General features: G+C 33.6%; 3 protein-coding genes across 3 annotated transcripts; 2 read left to right on the forward strand and 1 right to left on the reverse strand.

The window, feature by feature from the left end:
* Positions 1-1,483: 1,483 nt before the first annotated feature.
* LOC105325030 (uncharacterized) lies at positions 1,484-5,553 on the forward strand. Its single transcript, XM_066085684.1, has 7 exons — positions 1,484-1,526; positions 1,840-1,934; positions 2,042-2,158; positions 3,598-3,865; positions 4,078-4,214; positions 4,898-5,110; positions 5,233-5,553. The coding sequence occupies exons 3-7, from the start codon at positions 2,125-2,127 to the stop codon at positions 5,454-5,456; spliced, it is 876 nt and encodes a 291-aa protein (XP_065941756.1). The 5' UTR covers positions 1,484-1,526; positions 1,840-1,934; positions 2,042-2,124; the 3' UTR covers positions 5,457-5,553.
* Positions 5,554-5,758: 205 nt separating this feature from the next.
* On the reverse strand, positions 5,759-8,487 carry LOC105325029 (uncharacterized). Its single transcript, XM_011424391.4, has 5 exons — positions 8,310-8,487; positions 8,019-8,153; positions 7,590-7,777; positions 7,300-7,412; positions 5,759-7,079 (listed from the first exon to the last, which is right to left on the reverse strand). Exons 1-5 carry the CDS (start codon positions 8,435-8,437, stop codon positions 6,222-6,224), a joined length of 1,422 nt encoding a protein of 473 aa, XP_011422693.3. The 5' UTR covers positions 8,438-8,487; the 3' UTR covers positions 5,759-6,221.
* Positions 8,488-9,525: 1,038 nt separating this feature from the next.
* On the forward strand, positions 9,526-12,518 carry LOC105338104 (uncharacterized). The gene is made up of 4 exons (XM_011443084.4): positions 9,526-9,814; positions 10,252-11,543; positions 11,653-11,896; positions 12,118-12,518. Exons 1-4 carry the CDS (start codon positions 9,757-9,759, stop codon positions 12,516-12,518), a joined length of 1,995 nt encoding a protein of 664 aa, XP_011441386.4. The 5' UTR covers positions 9,526-9,756.
* Positions 12,519-14,199: the final 1,681 nt, after the last annotated feature.

Below are 14,199 nucleotides of genomic sequence, written 5' to 3' on the forward strand. Positions count from 1 at the left end.
TACGACAACTAGCTAAAGCCAAAATAATTTTGATATTTATATCGGTATTTGAAAATACAGAACGAGCGAAGTTAATGCATACAGTTCAATTTTTTTTACAATGTACTTGTCTAAACATAAATCAGATTAAATAGTTCCAACGCACACTCATACCTTATAAAACTAAATGCGACAATGTATGTCACATCTTTAAATTTTTCGCACTTGATACTTATAGCGAGCGCAGCGAGGCGGCGCGCGAGCTCCATAGATAACGTGTACGAACGGAGGAAATTCGAGTTGAAATCTGCACATTGTTCAAAGAAATTTTTACGAGGCCACGTGAAAACGTTCTACTATCCCAGTGATCCTTTGCGCTGCATAGAAACATGGCGGAACAGGAAGCGTTTCTAAGGAAAATTCTTACCTGTAAATCGCATACATCATTTTCATTTAACAATAAAAAATCCTTTTAAAAACATTAAAGTAAACAACACATATGCTTACGTAAAAAACTGTACCTATGACGTCATTTCCTTCCCCGAATTTGTCCGCAATAGGCTGTGTAAGTGAATCTCGCACGGCGCGAGATTTAAAAGAAAACGTCACTTCCGAGAACCATACTCATGGCGATATCGTTGCGTTTTTGGGCCTCATATACTGAGGGGCGCGTCAAGCTTCAGCGGCGATCGGAAAATTCTGTGAGCAGCGATCACGTCCTGAAGTTTGTTTTCGACGAAGAAAATCAGTACATTACTGGTGTAGTCGAATTACAGTCAAGTCGTACCCAACCCGACTCGCACCCAAAATAACTCGTACCCAAATATTTGAGTACGACTTCACTAGTCAACTCGTACCCACGGGGAAAAATATACTTATACTAGGAAAATAAAATGAATGGCTTTTATTCGTATGTTGTTATGTTTTGTATATTATCGATAACATTAATATGCGAATTGTATAACAAATCTAAAAGAATTTGTTATAAAAATCTGGTATACTATAGTTCTGTACTTGAATGCGGACGGATCAAAGAATGATTATGAGCAGGTTAACTATCATCAATTAAAATTAAAATTAATTGCTTTATGTGATTCCGTTCAACCGATCAACCAATGAGTTTGTCAGCACAAAATAAACATGCTGCTCATAATTAAGAAGAAACACACATTTTCATCACTTTTGGAAGATCAACATGGTTCGAGAGAGAGGTGTTTCCTGCAAGAAAATGGTAAGTAAATCACTATATTAGATATTGTTTTATAATTAAAACATATTTTTTTGAGTAATCAAATGGATTAGGCAACAGGCAAAGTTAATTTAAAGTTAAATAAAACATAAATAAAAAACATAACCTATGAATGAAAACTATTGTATTTTATTTTCCTAGTATAAATATATTTTTCCCGTGGGTACGAGTTGACTATGTGAAGTCGTACTCAAATATTTGGGTACGAGTTGGTTTGGGTGCGAGTCGGGTTGGGTACGACTTAACTTGATTCCGTGTAGTCCAGGCCAGCATGCGGAATGTGGCGTATAAAGTTACAGTAAGTTGACACCATTCAGACATAGAGTCAGGCAGATGATCCTGATATTCATTGTTTAATGATAAGTCAGATAATATAAATCAACATGCACGAACATGGCTATAAAATATATATAATTATATTGGAACAAACTATGACAATCTTCTCAATTGTTTTGACTTGTACATCATGAACCGGAGAAACCTTGTGAGTGAGAGGAAACTCGGAAAATTAAATTGTTTACTGTTTACATAGTGTATATTTACCGGTACGTGTAATTGTACTTAATCATACACATTCATTACATGTATTATGTATCTGTCGTTCACTTTAGATTGAATTAGATGATGACACAGTCAAACGATCGACGTGTGAATGTGTTATGAGAGACTACTACTGCCATCATGTTGCTGCTGTTCTTCTTTTTGGGTAAGAACATTTAATCCTTTGTGAATCAATATTCTCTTAAACTTGATAGTTTTATTGATTTAAAACTATTCTAAAACAACATCATTTCTTTTTTTTCCTTTCAATAGCTACAAAAATGTCAGCAAGACTGACATCAGATGCAGTTGGCTAAAGCGCCCAAAGTCTCAACCCAAGAAAATTGAGACAATTGATGAAATGTATCCATCGCCAAATCCAACATACAGGTAATTTCTTAATATGTACTAAAAAAGATTATTAGTATAAATATTTAAATATACTTGGGTATACAAGTACTGAAGTGAATATAAAAAATATTTTGCCAATATTTTTCAATGTATTTATATGAAACTGCTTGACAGTGCTCTTTCAAGGCCGTTTGACGACACCGACCATGAGGCATTATATCAAATGCTAGGAAATTTAGGGCGATTTACTGGTATAACTATGGTTAACTTTTGTAAACAGTTGTGTTGAAGAAGGGGTTTTCACTTTTCAGTTTTGCGTTAAAAGTTACTTCCAAAATACTTCTGGCATTAGACCAGTTCTTGTCAAGTACAAGTTAGGACTATCACATATTTTGTATAAATTCGAGATGTATCAATGCACTGGCAAGAACTGGTCCCATGACAATAGTTTTTTTTCCTTATTTTTATGTGCAGGCATAAGCAGTCTTTATAAAACTTGATTAAATGGTACAATGTACTTCTTTCTTTATCCTACCAGCCACCCCCTTATAATATTCATAGGTCATTTGTCAGGTTTGTTAAACAATTTTTGAAAATAAAGGGGGAAACTGACCATTTTTGTAAAGATTGCAATTCTGCACAATAATTATTTTTATATCATTGTGTTTTTCATGCTTGTTTGCCAAATATTTCCTATTGAAACTATAATCTACTCATTAGTAAATATACTTTAACTGAGAAATGTTGACTCAAATAGCTCAAATTATCTTTATTTTCCTTGCTAACTTTTGATTGTTGAACACAAATATTTCCTTGTTTCCTGAGTCAAAAGAAACTTCATATAATCTTAATTACTGAAATGCATATTATTTAAAAACAACAGTAAGTACTAAACAACATAAAATTGTCACATGTGTTGGCTCTTGATTCATACATGTATATACTAAACTGTACAATAAAATTCTGGAAATCCTTGGCTTGCAAACTGTGTATTTTTAGTTACAAATTACCGTGGAATCATTAAAACTAATGGTTTTTCGTGGGTATCCTTGACCCACGAATTGACATGCCAACAGATGTCTTTTTATTATAAAAAGTAAAGATATCTTTCCACTATAAAGAGTTACCCATGAAATTACATCCCAATGAACAAGTAAATTTTTAGCTATCCACGAAAATTGGCCTCAAGCTTTCTGCATTCCACAGTATGTTCCTGCATTCAAGATATTTTATTTGATTTAATATCATGTACATGTAATATATTGACTGTATGACTGGTTTTCATACATGACTGTAATATACTGTTTATATAGTGTTATACATTACTCATTCCTCTGTTACCTTTTATACCAGTGCCGGTACTAGAGAAAGTAATATTTTTTTAAGAAATAGTCTTGAATCTTAAAGTGTTATGCATTTTGTATTCATTACTAATCATTTTATTGTTTTTCTGTAATAAATATAATTATTTTTTAAAGCGCTCCACTGGATCCTCTCTCCAGAAGTTCCTGTAGAGAAACCACCAGTGCCATTGGTTGAAGACCTTCTGCTTTCAGAAAGCTTTCTGCATGCTGAAGACCAGAACAATTGGCTACGTACACAACTCAAAGTCACGGAGGACATTATAAATACGACAGCTGAAAAAACTAAGGGGCAGAGAAATAATGCTGTTTGGGCCATTGTCAGAAAACTGAGGATAACAGCCTCCAATTTTGGACAAGTCTTAAAGGCTGCAAGACGGAAGAGGTATTTTTTGTATTTTATAAAACAGCAGAAAAGAGAATGTCCACTCTTTAATGACTATGTATACTTTCTCCCTTTATTTTTAGTTTGGACTTTTAGTTTGAACACTGCTCTTTATATTGTCATATGTACAATGTAATTTGAAAAATATTACATGTAGGTTCTTTGGAAATCATCTCAATGTTGCTAGTTTGGAAGTGAATTTTTTTTTTTAGGATGAGCAAGTCTTTGTTGAAAAGACTGCTCTCTGCATACAACCTAGAGAGATGTCCTGCCATTTCATGGGGGATAACGAACGAAAGAGCGGCTATTGACAGCTACATACTCTTAGGGGCTTCTGTTGAAGAGACAGGTAGCAAAGATTAATATCACAGATTAATAAATTACTATACATTGTTATTAGTAGTTCTTCCAGTCAAATGTACTTGCAGTAATTTTTATGGAATATTTAAAGCAATATGAGCTGTATTTTTTATAATTTTATTTTGCTGCAGAAACCTGCTAGTATGATAAGTCTGCATGTTACTTAAACTTTTATGGTGAATAAAATTTGAAAAATTCATAAATTTTTGTCAGAAGAAAGATTGCTCTTATAAGGAATAAATAGCAATTCAATTTTTGTACAGGACGACAATAATTCAATTTTTTTCCAATTAAGGCTTTTTAACGGCTTTTCACACCAAAATACAGCTTACAGAATTTTAAAACCATGATTTTTTTGGTCATTTTAGAAAAAAACACCTTTTCGTAAAAAGAAATTTCAACATGAAAATCGCAGCTCATACTGCTTTAATATATACAATATTTTTAGATGATAAGTTGGTGTGGACTACATGTCAAATTATACATTTTTAGTTCAAAATTTAAAAAAATACTTGGTCTATAAATTTCTTAAGAATTTTATACTAATTTTAGAAATTGATGCTCTGGACAATAAGTCATGTGATCTGCCCCAGAGAAAAAATATCAACTTCTATGAAAAATATGGTATGTGTTTATAATACATGTAATAATCTTTTATTTGAAATTTTGCAGGAGTTTGGCTACACGAGTCCGGCGCTATAGGGGCTTCTCCTGATGGTATAGTCACCCATCAACTCCATTGTTCAGGACATACGGGAATACTTCATTTCCAGACAGAGGCAGCGAAATATCTAGAAGCTGAGCTTATTGAAGTAAAGTGCCCTTACTCGGCTAAAGACATGAAGATAAAAGATGCAGTTGAAACAGTCCCTGGATTTTTTCTTGGTATGATTAAGTGTTTGATGATACATTTTGTACAGTATTACCCATCCTTCTTTTCTTGAAAATGTTTTGTCTCTTTACATTTGATAACTACAAGTATGAACAATGTTTGTTTTTTTTTTTAGAAACAGCAGACGGGTATTTGCACCTAAAAGAAGACAGTGATTATTACCATCAAATTCAAGGGCAGCTTTACATCACCAAGAAGAAATGCTGTGATTTAATAGTATGGACACCGACAGATCTAGCTATCATTCGCATGGTAAAGGACATAAATTGGTCAGCGAACATAGAGAAACTCATCGATTTTTATTTTGAAAAGTTCATACCAGAAGTCAACAAGAAATAAATTGTACAGCTTGATACCCATCTGCTGACTGTTTCTGGTGAACTTACTTGTAAGAGTCATATTCACCTTTAACATTTGTATCATGAACAAAATATTTCATCATATTACTGAAATTACATGTTGTTTCTCTAATAATATTCTTTAAACAAGTATGCCAAATATTAAACTGATATAATTTAACTTATAATACATGTACTTGTTATTTTTTGTATTGATTTTTTTCTTTAAAAACACAACTGAGTTAGTATGAGACATATGTATGAAGTACTGTATACAGGGTTATTTTTGCCCCTAGTTACATGTATATTGACCTTTGATACTTGCAAAAGGTTTCGCCAAGTTTTGAATTTGCCCAAAAGCAGATTTGTCATAAGTGTTAATAGTTTTATTTTTATTCATTCAGTTTTAAATTCGCCTACGGACAATATGGTAATTAAACGGGGGCAAATATTTCTCTATATACAGTATTTTCAAGAAAATAAATGAAAATCGCAGGCACAGATCTTTTTTATATTTAAATATTATAGATTAAAGAATCCAGGCACATTTGTTTAAACAATGTGTCAAAGTGCATAGTGATATACATCTCTTATCAAAACTGTTTACATAGCTAGCAAATATCATAACCATGACTGCTACACCTTTACAAAATGAAAAATAAACTGCTGACATAAAATAAATATTAAATAATTTTTTCATAGAGATCATCATGGAAAAACCTAATTAATGTTTTTCTTTCAATATGAAAACAACTTTCAAAAAGTTTTAAGCAATCTCTTTGAGCAAAGGTGCTTGAAGGTTTACCAAACATGCACACAGCTGCATTATCTTTGTAGACAGTGGACGGTAGTTAGCTGGTATGTGGTTCAAAATTTGGTAGTTCTTGAATCGTTCATTCACTCTCTCAACATGAATTCGGTTTCTAGCAATCTTATAACAAAGTTCGGCTTCTTTACTTGTAAACCGAGTCTTGTTTATCAAAAATGGAGGAATATTAAGTTGCACACCTGATGGCATTTGGTCATGGATATTAAAGCCTTTGTCAGCTAGGATAAGATCTCCTGGTACAAGGTTTTCCAAAAAATGTGAATGTTTAACAATGTTGGCATCCGACACAGATCCAGGATACAACGGTGAAACATATACACATGAACCGTTGGGTGCAACAGCTGTAAGCGCTTTCACCGTATGCCGACTTTTATAATTGCTATATGATGCACTTTGTCGATTAAAGTCCGAAGGAACATCCTGTGTTATTTCTGTACAGTCAATTGATGCTCTAGCAGAACCGAAATCTTCAAACGATTTTGGCAAGGAGCCCTTACATTTTAACTGACTGGGCATGCCTACTCGAACCATAATGCCCTTATAAAAAATCTCATGCAAAGCACAAATAATAGTGTTAACTATGTTAGAGATTGTAGCTCTACTCGTGGAAAACCTGTCTGCTAGGTCAAGATCCCGTAGATTGAGTCGCAGTTTCATCAAGGTTATGAGAACTTGATCTTCCAAACTCATATTTGTGACATTCCATCCTGAATAATAATTCAGCGGTTCAAATCTCTGCAAAGTGGCAACAATGATCTTGAAAATGTCATATGTAAAGGATGTGTACAACAGCATCTAAAAAGATAAAATAATATATTAATTTAATTAACAGTAAACATATATATACACCTTTGATTCCCTAAATTCAATTTCAACCTGTTACACTTTTAATACCATGATAATCAGATATCATTTTTGAAATGTAAATTTTAAAAAATCACATTATAACAAGCTGGAAAATATTTTTTTAATTCATGAACATGTAAAAGATTATTACACTTCATGTATTTCTTACCTTTTCTTGGTTATTTTTCATGGCATCAACAGACATTACAGGCCTTGAGTTCTTCAGCCTCTCAATATCAATTTCTAATGTCCTTATCTCTATTTCCAGTTCTTTTATCTTGGCTATCAAAACAAATAAAAGAGTGAAATAAAGAAATATTCTGATTGTACAAGGATTATCAAATTATCACCAACAAGTTGTGTTATAAACATGTATAACATGATTTTAGTAAATTAACAGCAAAGTTTTCTTCAATGCATTTAGAAATCATTATATGTATTTTTTAAAAATAAACTCACCCTGACATTCATTTATTTTGGATGCACACTGGAAAGAAGGACACGGGTGGAAGTATGGATGGTCAAGTGCAGCACTACTCTCTGCTGTAAAGAGCACCGAGGTTGGCTCCTCGACACCACCCCTACATGTACCGATTGTACATGTACTCTCCACTGTAGGCACCTTTTCAATTTCTGCAAACTTCTTCCTGTAATTTTGTTGTTATTCATCAGTTTAAATTTGTCCCATAACAAAATAATGTGACGGTTTCATTTTGTGGTTTTAAATTAATAGTCATTCATTTTGACCAAAGACCCCTATAAACATGATAGTAAATAAAATAATATATAATGTGTTATATTTCTCTGAACTTCATTCATATATAATTTATTTAAAACAGTATTTATTGCAAACATAATAATTCAGCAGAAAGAAAGAAATATATTCACCTTTTTCGAATGTCAGCAACATCTGGAAATTTTGGTTTAGAATAAACAAATATGCTGGGGCCTTTGTCCTTGCAGCCTTCTTCGAAATGACAGCTACATATGCGGTCCCCTTCGTTCCATTCTCTGTCAGCACGTCTAAATTGACACAAATAAAATTGTAAACGAAATCTGTGCACTCTCGAAGCATCAGGATGGTTTCAGGTCGTTACTTTCAGTGTCAGTTCGAATTTTCTTGAAATTTAATATAATGAAATTTTCAATGTTTTTCAAAAGCAAGCCCCTAAAACGTACCTGCAGAGCTCTATCCACTTTTTTCTTAATTTTACATTGGTTGGAAAACGAAAGAGATGACACTGTGTGTCGTTCTTACTATGTCGATCACTCCTGTGGTTGCACCCAAAAGCAAAACAAAACACCATGGTTCTCGGAAGTGCTCTCTTGGAAAGGAGGCGCGCGAGACTTACACAGCCTATTTACGAAAACTGTCGAGGGCAAAACGTTAAGTATGACGTCACAGTGATCTCGCGTTTTATATTCCCGCGATACATTTAGAGGTGGATCAAGCATCTGTACTGAATGTAACGTGTAGGAAGTACTCAGTAGGATACTGCGCTCGCTATTAACGGTGACTCTTTGGTTGATTAGTTTTGTTTTGATGATTTTTTTTGCTCAGTAAATACACATGCAAGTTCATGCTAAATTTATTGCATATTTATCCAATCATTGCATACGTTAGGTAGGTGACAAAAAATTTTTAAAAAAGAAAAGTCTAATCGTTATTAGATCTACGTGTAGCCACGTCATTTTGTAATTAATAAATAAGTTTTCGAGACAAAGCCAAAGTTTTTTGGTTTGGTTAAGTCCACGGGTTGCATTTAACAATGATGACAGATGTGTGGCTCCTTCTGTGCTCGCCCCAACGGTCACACCGTAGAACATATTAAATGTTTGTATAAAGTGCAATTTAGCTTTTTCAAATATTTCATTTTATGTTTTTAAGAGCATTTGTTATTTTCAAAAGAAATGTATGAGTTTGCTATGACGGTCAACTCTGTACGCCGAATCCTATTGTGACGTCAGCAAACCCGCGAGCTACGTTAAAGTAATCCAAGCGACAAGCGATAAGCGCGTGCTATAATCATTGTGACGTCACGAAAACGTTCATACAGAATTGAACGTTTTCGCTATTCTAAGGAATATAAGGAAGCATATTTGCAAATGTAAATATTGAAAATTCTCTTACGACAACAAAAATGAGTTTTTATTGGCAATCCTTAGATCGATCTACTCTCTTCTTAAGCATACACAGAACAAAATTTATAACCATTCTGTTTATAGATTTGAATTATGAAAATAAGTGAAACAAATGCATTAGAATTACTGTGAAGCGACCTCGAAGAGAATGTAAACTTTGTGATTACAGAAATTGAAACTTTATTTTTTTAAATCGAAATCTAAATATTTTCACTTTGTTGACACAATTTACTTATTATTCAAGGACAGAGGAAATTATTATGACCCATCCCCTGGAATTGCATTTGCGTTCCATGGTATCCTCATGACAGGAATAAAATATCTCTAGAGAATGTATGTTACATGGACCTAATCAATTAGTAATTCGTTGACATAAAACATTCATACGCAGATTAATTTCTGACAATATAAACAGAGTTATTTGAGACCACAACGCAGGAACATAAATAAAATACAGAAGACTTCGGATAAATTTGGCCACACAATGGAACATTTCTATGTTTCCATTTTTATACTATGCTGCTCTCAGACTGTAATTACAGGTATGAACTAATCTATTTGTAGATATAAATAATATATATTAAAACGTGTATTTTATAATCCGTCAAAATAGCTTTCTTTTAAATTTTAACCTACTCTCAAATTTTACTGTTGTTGATTTATCCTTTTCAATTTTCTTCATCGTTTTTTTTTTTTTTTACATCTATATCTAACTTTATAATATAAATCTGAAAATAAATGACTTTGATAAAATATAAATTCTAATTTCTAAAAAAAATCTGTTTCAAGTACATCAAATTAAAATCTTTAAGATACATCATAGATTTATATTATATGCATTTAAATTATTGTTGAAAAGTTTAATCAAATAAAATATCCAATTTTTGATATAATAACCTTGCATTTTATTTATGGTTACTATAGTCATTTTACATCGACTCGCTTTTATTCATGACTATGGAATGCCTTTTTGTTTTAGCAAAATCAAGCGACCACACAGGTACGCAGTTCGTGGTAGCATTCTTTAGAAACCTTGAGCTGTCAACGCGGCAGGACGTATTCTTGATCATTGCCGCCGTGGGCAACGAGAACACTACAATAGACATAAAGTATAACCACAATAACGAGGACCGCATCTACTTCCATCACCTCACACCAGGGCTGACGAAGCAAATTAGTTTAAAAAAAGAGTTCGGAACCATAAAGATGCCCTTCCCTGTTGTTAGAATCAATTCAACACATCCAGTTAGCATCACAACATTTGTAGATGGCTTGTCAGCAGGGTCATATCTAGCGTTCCCAATTGAAGTTGCAGGCGTAGAGTACAGGATGCTTCCCTACTGCAATACTACGGACAACGGCATTTGTGTGTGCGCCATTGTTAACCTGTATAGAAACACCACTGTCAGCCTAATGAATGAGAATCATGGCAATATATCCATCTACACCGTACAACATACAGTAGGGGAAAACACCATTGACTCTATGTCCTTCCCGCACAGCAATCGTACTTTCAGAATTGACGAGGCGTACAGTCATGTTTCACTGGAGAGCCCGGACGACTTCACCGGTCTTCTTCTGGTTGCCAGCCACCCTGTACAAGTAGTTTGCGGCGGTACAAAAGAGAAAGCAACAATGTCCATGGAGCAAATTCCTTCTATCCTATACTTTGAGCGATCCTTCTATACGTTTCCCATAACCGTTAACGACATGGCACCCTCTAAACTTCGATTCATTTCTCACTACAACTGCACAAAAATTGAAATATCTAATTCTGATGTCAATTTGACACTGAATGCTGGACAGTATCAACAAATTTCTACTAGTGAAGTTATTTCAAGTCAAATAACTTCCAATAAACCTATCGCGATAATGCACATCTTCTCCGGCCTCAAGCCAGGTAGCAGAAACCCGTATTATCAGGAAGGAATCCTATTTTTGCCATCTGTTAACAGTTATGTATCTTCTGTAGTTATTCCTCGACGAAAGAAGAAAGATGAGTCGATGACAGCTATGTCAATGTATGTAGGTCTAATCACACGAGTCCACTATACATTCCAGCATTTTTCCGGAAATACTAAACCCCCTAAAATGTTTCTAAGCTATGACATTTTAAAAGAGAAAGACGACGATGGACAATTATTAAGGCTATCACGAGACTGCAGCTGTAAAAGCTATATAAATGAATTTGGGGGATATCTAATACGTAAAAACGTTATTGCAACCAAGGATTTGTTTAGTTTAATTGGATATACATTTATTTCTACAGAGGTTAGTATGCGTTTTTGAAACTATTTATTAAAGGATTTATGCATGAACTTACCACTTACTTTCTATCAAGTCTGTTACATTTATGAGATTTTACGTTTTGCAATTGTAGAACGAAACTTCTCAATATCGTTCGGAGTCTTGTGAAAAACAGAAAGATATTGTCTATAAAAGTACAACTGCAATGGACACACCTGTAACTGAAATACCAGCATCACAATCTGTCAACTGGTCAACGCTGGATGGAACCACTTCATATGATACAAGCCAGATGAATTTAAAGACTACATCTCAATCCAGTCCAAACCCTAATGAGTACACGCGTTCCTGGATTTCAGAGGCTCAAGAGGCTCAAGGTGGGGCGTGTAATGCATAAACAGAATACATGCATTTTAATACTTTTTCATAAACAAAATAATCACGTGATTATTGAATAGCAAAATAATTGCATTTTAGTTCAGATAGGATCTGAAATCTGAATCAAATTTTCATATCTTTCTGGGTTAGAGAGAAAAAAATGCAATTTCCCCAATCCTCTTAAACTTACCTGTTCATGATAATAAAATTTATAATTCAGATGGTTCAAGAGTCACAGCCATGAAGAGTGAAACTAATGCCGTTTCTTCAGAATCCATTATTTCTCAGTGTCCAAAGTGTCCATGTCATCAAGAATCAACTCCAAAGTACACCGTACACACAGAGGAAGACCTGGACAAGAGGATCAGAGAGATCAAGAAGGAACTCACCATCAAAAAAGCAGACTTGTCCGCTTATCGGCGGATGAAGACCAGCGCGGAGGATGGTCGCATATCCGCTAAAGGCATAGGGTTTGTTGGGGTCATTATTCTTTGTTCAGTCGCTTCTTTTATCATCATCATGGACTTCCCGACTCTCGCTCACCAGACCGTTGTACTTTGGAGAAATACATTTGGAAGAAGTGTCCGCGTTGTTCGCAGGTGTTTGCGAGGGGATCTTTGATTGAGACACTTGGCAACAAGCACAAATATACAAGCACTGGGTTAGAAACAATGATATGGATTATTTTCACCGTTAGTCTGTTATATGCAATTTAATATTTTAGTTTTTATTTTTATATAATATAACATATCAAAATATACGTATATCTTTATTAAAAAGGAATTAAATAATATATAAATGATATAATATAAAATAAAAATAAAAATATAATATTTGAGACTACTGTACTTTTTATCGCCTTCTGTGTGTGTGTATATATATATATATATATATATATATATATATATATATATATATATATATATATATATATATATATATATATATATATATATGGGGGTGTCAAATCGGTCAATTTTTAGTACTCGGTTACTCGGACGTTTTTCCGATCGGGTAATCGGTAAAAGTGTAAATAAATATGAACAAGTACATTGTAACTTTTTATTGCGTTTGACGTCCAAGTATCAGTCGTCAGAGCTACAGTATCAACTCTATCAAGTTCTCCTAACATAGCGGATCTACGATCTTGAAGTACACTTTTTCGATCCTAGATTTTATAGTTTTACGGGACGGCATGTTGTAGTTTGGTGCGACGATGGACATCAGTTTTTTAAAGCCTTTGCCTTCGACCATTTGTAACGGCATGTAATCAAACACAACCATATCAACAATCGCACATGTAATATCATCTGTCTCTTTTCCCGAGAATTTACGGCTTCTTGAAGAATTGACAAAATTCGATAAAGTCGGTTGTTTTTCTGGAGTTTCTGGCCTGTCAAATTTCTCGAATGTGATTTAACAAGTTTGTCGTTCCCCGTATAGTATAAGTTTACTTCGCACAGCTGACATTTTACGTTTTTTGAATCTTCAGTTCTTTTAAAATATTTCCAGACCTTTGAAGTCGGTGGCGGCATTTTAGGTCTGTTCAATTTCTCTACTGTGTGCTATCTAATTTATATAATAGACTATATAAACGATGTTCGGTGAAAACAAATCATTAAAGTAAGCTAAAAATAAGGGTAGAAAACATCCAAAGGTGAGAAAAGCTAGGTAACAGGTGTTTGGTCACGATAATTACAGTAACTATATAAACACTCAAGCTATTGAATGAAAAATGAAAATGTTTTGCTTAATATTGCGTCAAGCGCTATCGGTTTTGTAAATAAAATATATTGTGTAATATTTCAAAAAAATTATTGATTACAAGATTGTTATAACTGAAAATGATGATTGTCAATGCAATGTGTGAGATAGTTACCTCGTCATAATGTAACCATGGGTAGGATTTGAACCACGAAGGGTTAAAAGAACGTAGTTCTGGATTTTTCTTGCCGAATGAACGCTTAGGAAACTTAAAATGGAAAGGTTGATTAATACATGTTAATCCCTCCATTTTTGAAATTAGAATGCAGAATTTGAAATTACATGTTATTGACAATTATAATTAATTGTTGAAAATATAGAGAAGTTATCTATTTTTAGTACGATGTACTAATTCAAATGCTCATACATTGTAATTTTCTCCGATAATTGTTTAATTACTTTCATCTTGCAATCATCAAAGCTGGAGAACATCGATATTTCTTTAATGCTGAACCTATCTAATTAATGCCCTGTTAATTGTCAATCGCGCCTGGAACAGGTAACTGTATCCCGGTTTTGCTTGTGTAAACAATAGAGT

The sequence above is a fragment of the Magallana gigas genome, chromosome 5 (assembly GCF_963853765.1).
Source record: "Magallana gigas chromosome 5, xbMagGiga1.1, whole genome shotgun sequence".
NCBI classification, from domain to species: domain Eukaryota; kingdom Metazoa; phylum Mollusca; class Bivalvia; order Ostreida; family Ostreidae; genus Magallana; species Magallana gigas.

Coding starts and splice junctions, on each gene's coding strand:
- LOC105325029 (XM_011424391.4), bottom strand. CDS start 8,437: ATGGTGTTTTGTTTTGCTTTTGGGTGCAACCACAGGAGTGATCGACAT. Junction 7,778..8,018: donor GTTGCTGACATTCGAAAAAG/GTGAATATATTT, acceptor ACAAAATTACAG/GAAGAAGTTTGCAGAAATTG. Junction 7,413..7,589: donor CAAAATAAATGAATGTCAGG/GTGAGTTTATTT, acceptor TTGTTTTGATAG/CCAAGATAAAAGAACTGGAA.
- LOC105325030 (XM_066085684.1), top strand. CDS start 2,125: ATGAAATGTATCCATCGCCAAATCCAACATACAG. Junction 2,159..3,597: donor TCGCCAAATCCAACATACAG/GTAATTTCTTAA, acceptor TATTTTTTAAAG/CGCTCCACTGGATCCTCTCT. Junction 5,111..5,232: donor AGTCCCTGGATTTTTTCTTG/GTATGATTAAGT, acceptor TTTTTTTTTTAG/AAACAGCAGACGGGTATTTG.
- LOC105338104 (XM_011443084.4), top strand. CDS start 9,757: ATGGAACATTTCTATGTTTCCATTTTTATACTATGCTGCTCTCAGACT. Junction 9,815..10,251: donor CTCTCAGACTGTAATTACAG/GTATGAACTAAT, acceptor TTTTTGTTTTAG/CAAAATCAAGCGACCACACA. Junction 11,544..11,652: donor ATACATTTATTTCTACAGAG/GTTAGTATGCGT, acceptor TTGCAATTGTAG/AACGAAACTTCTCAATATCG.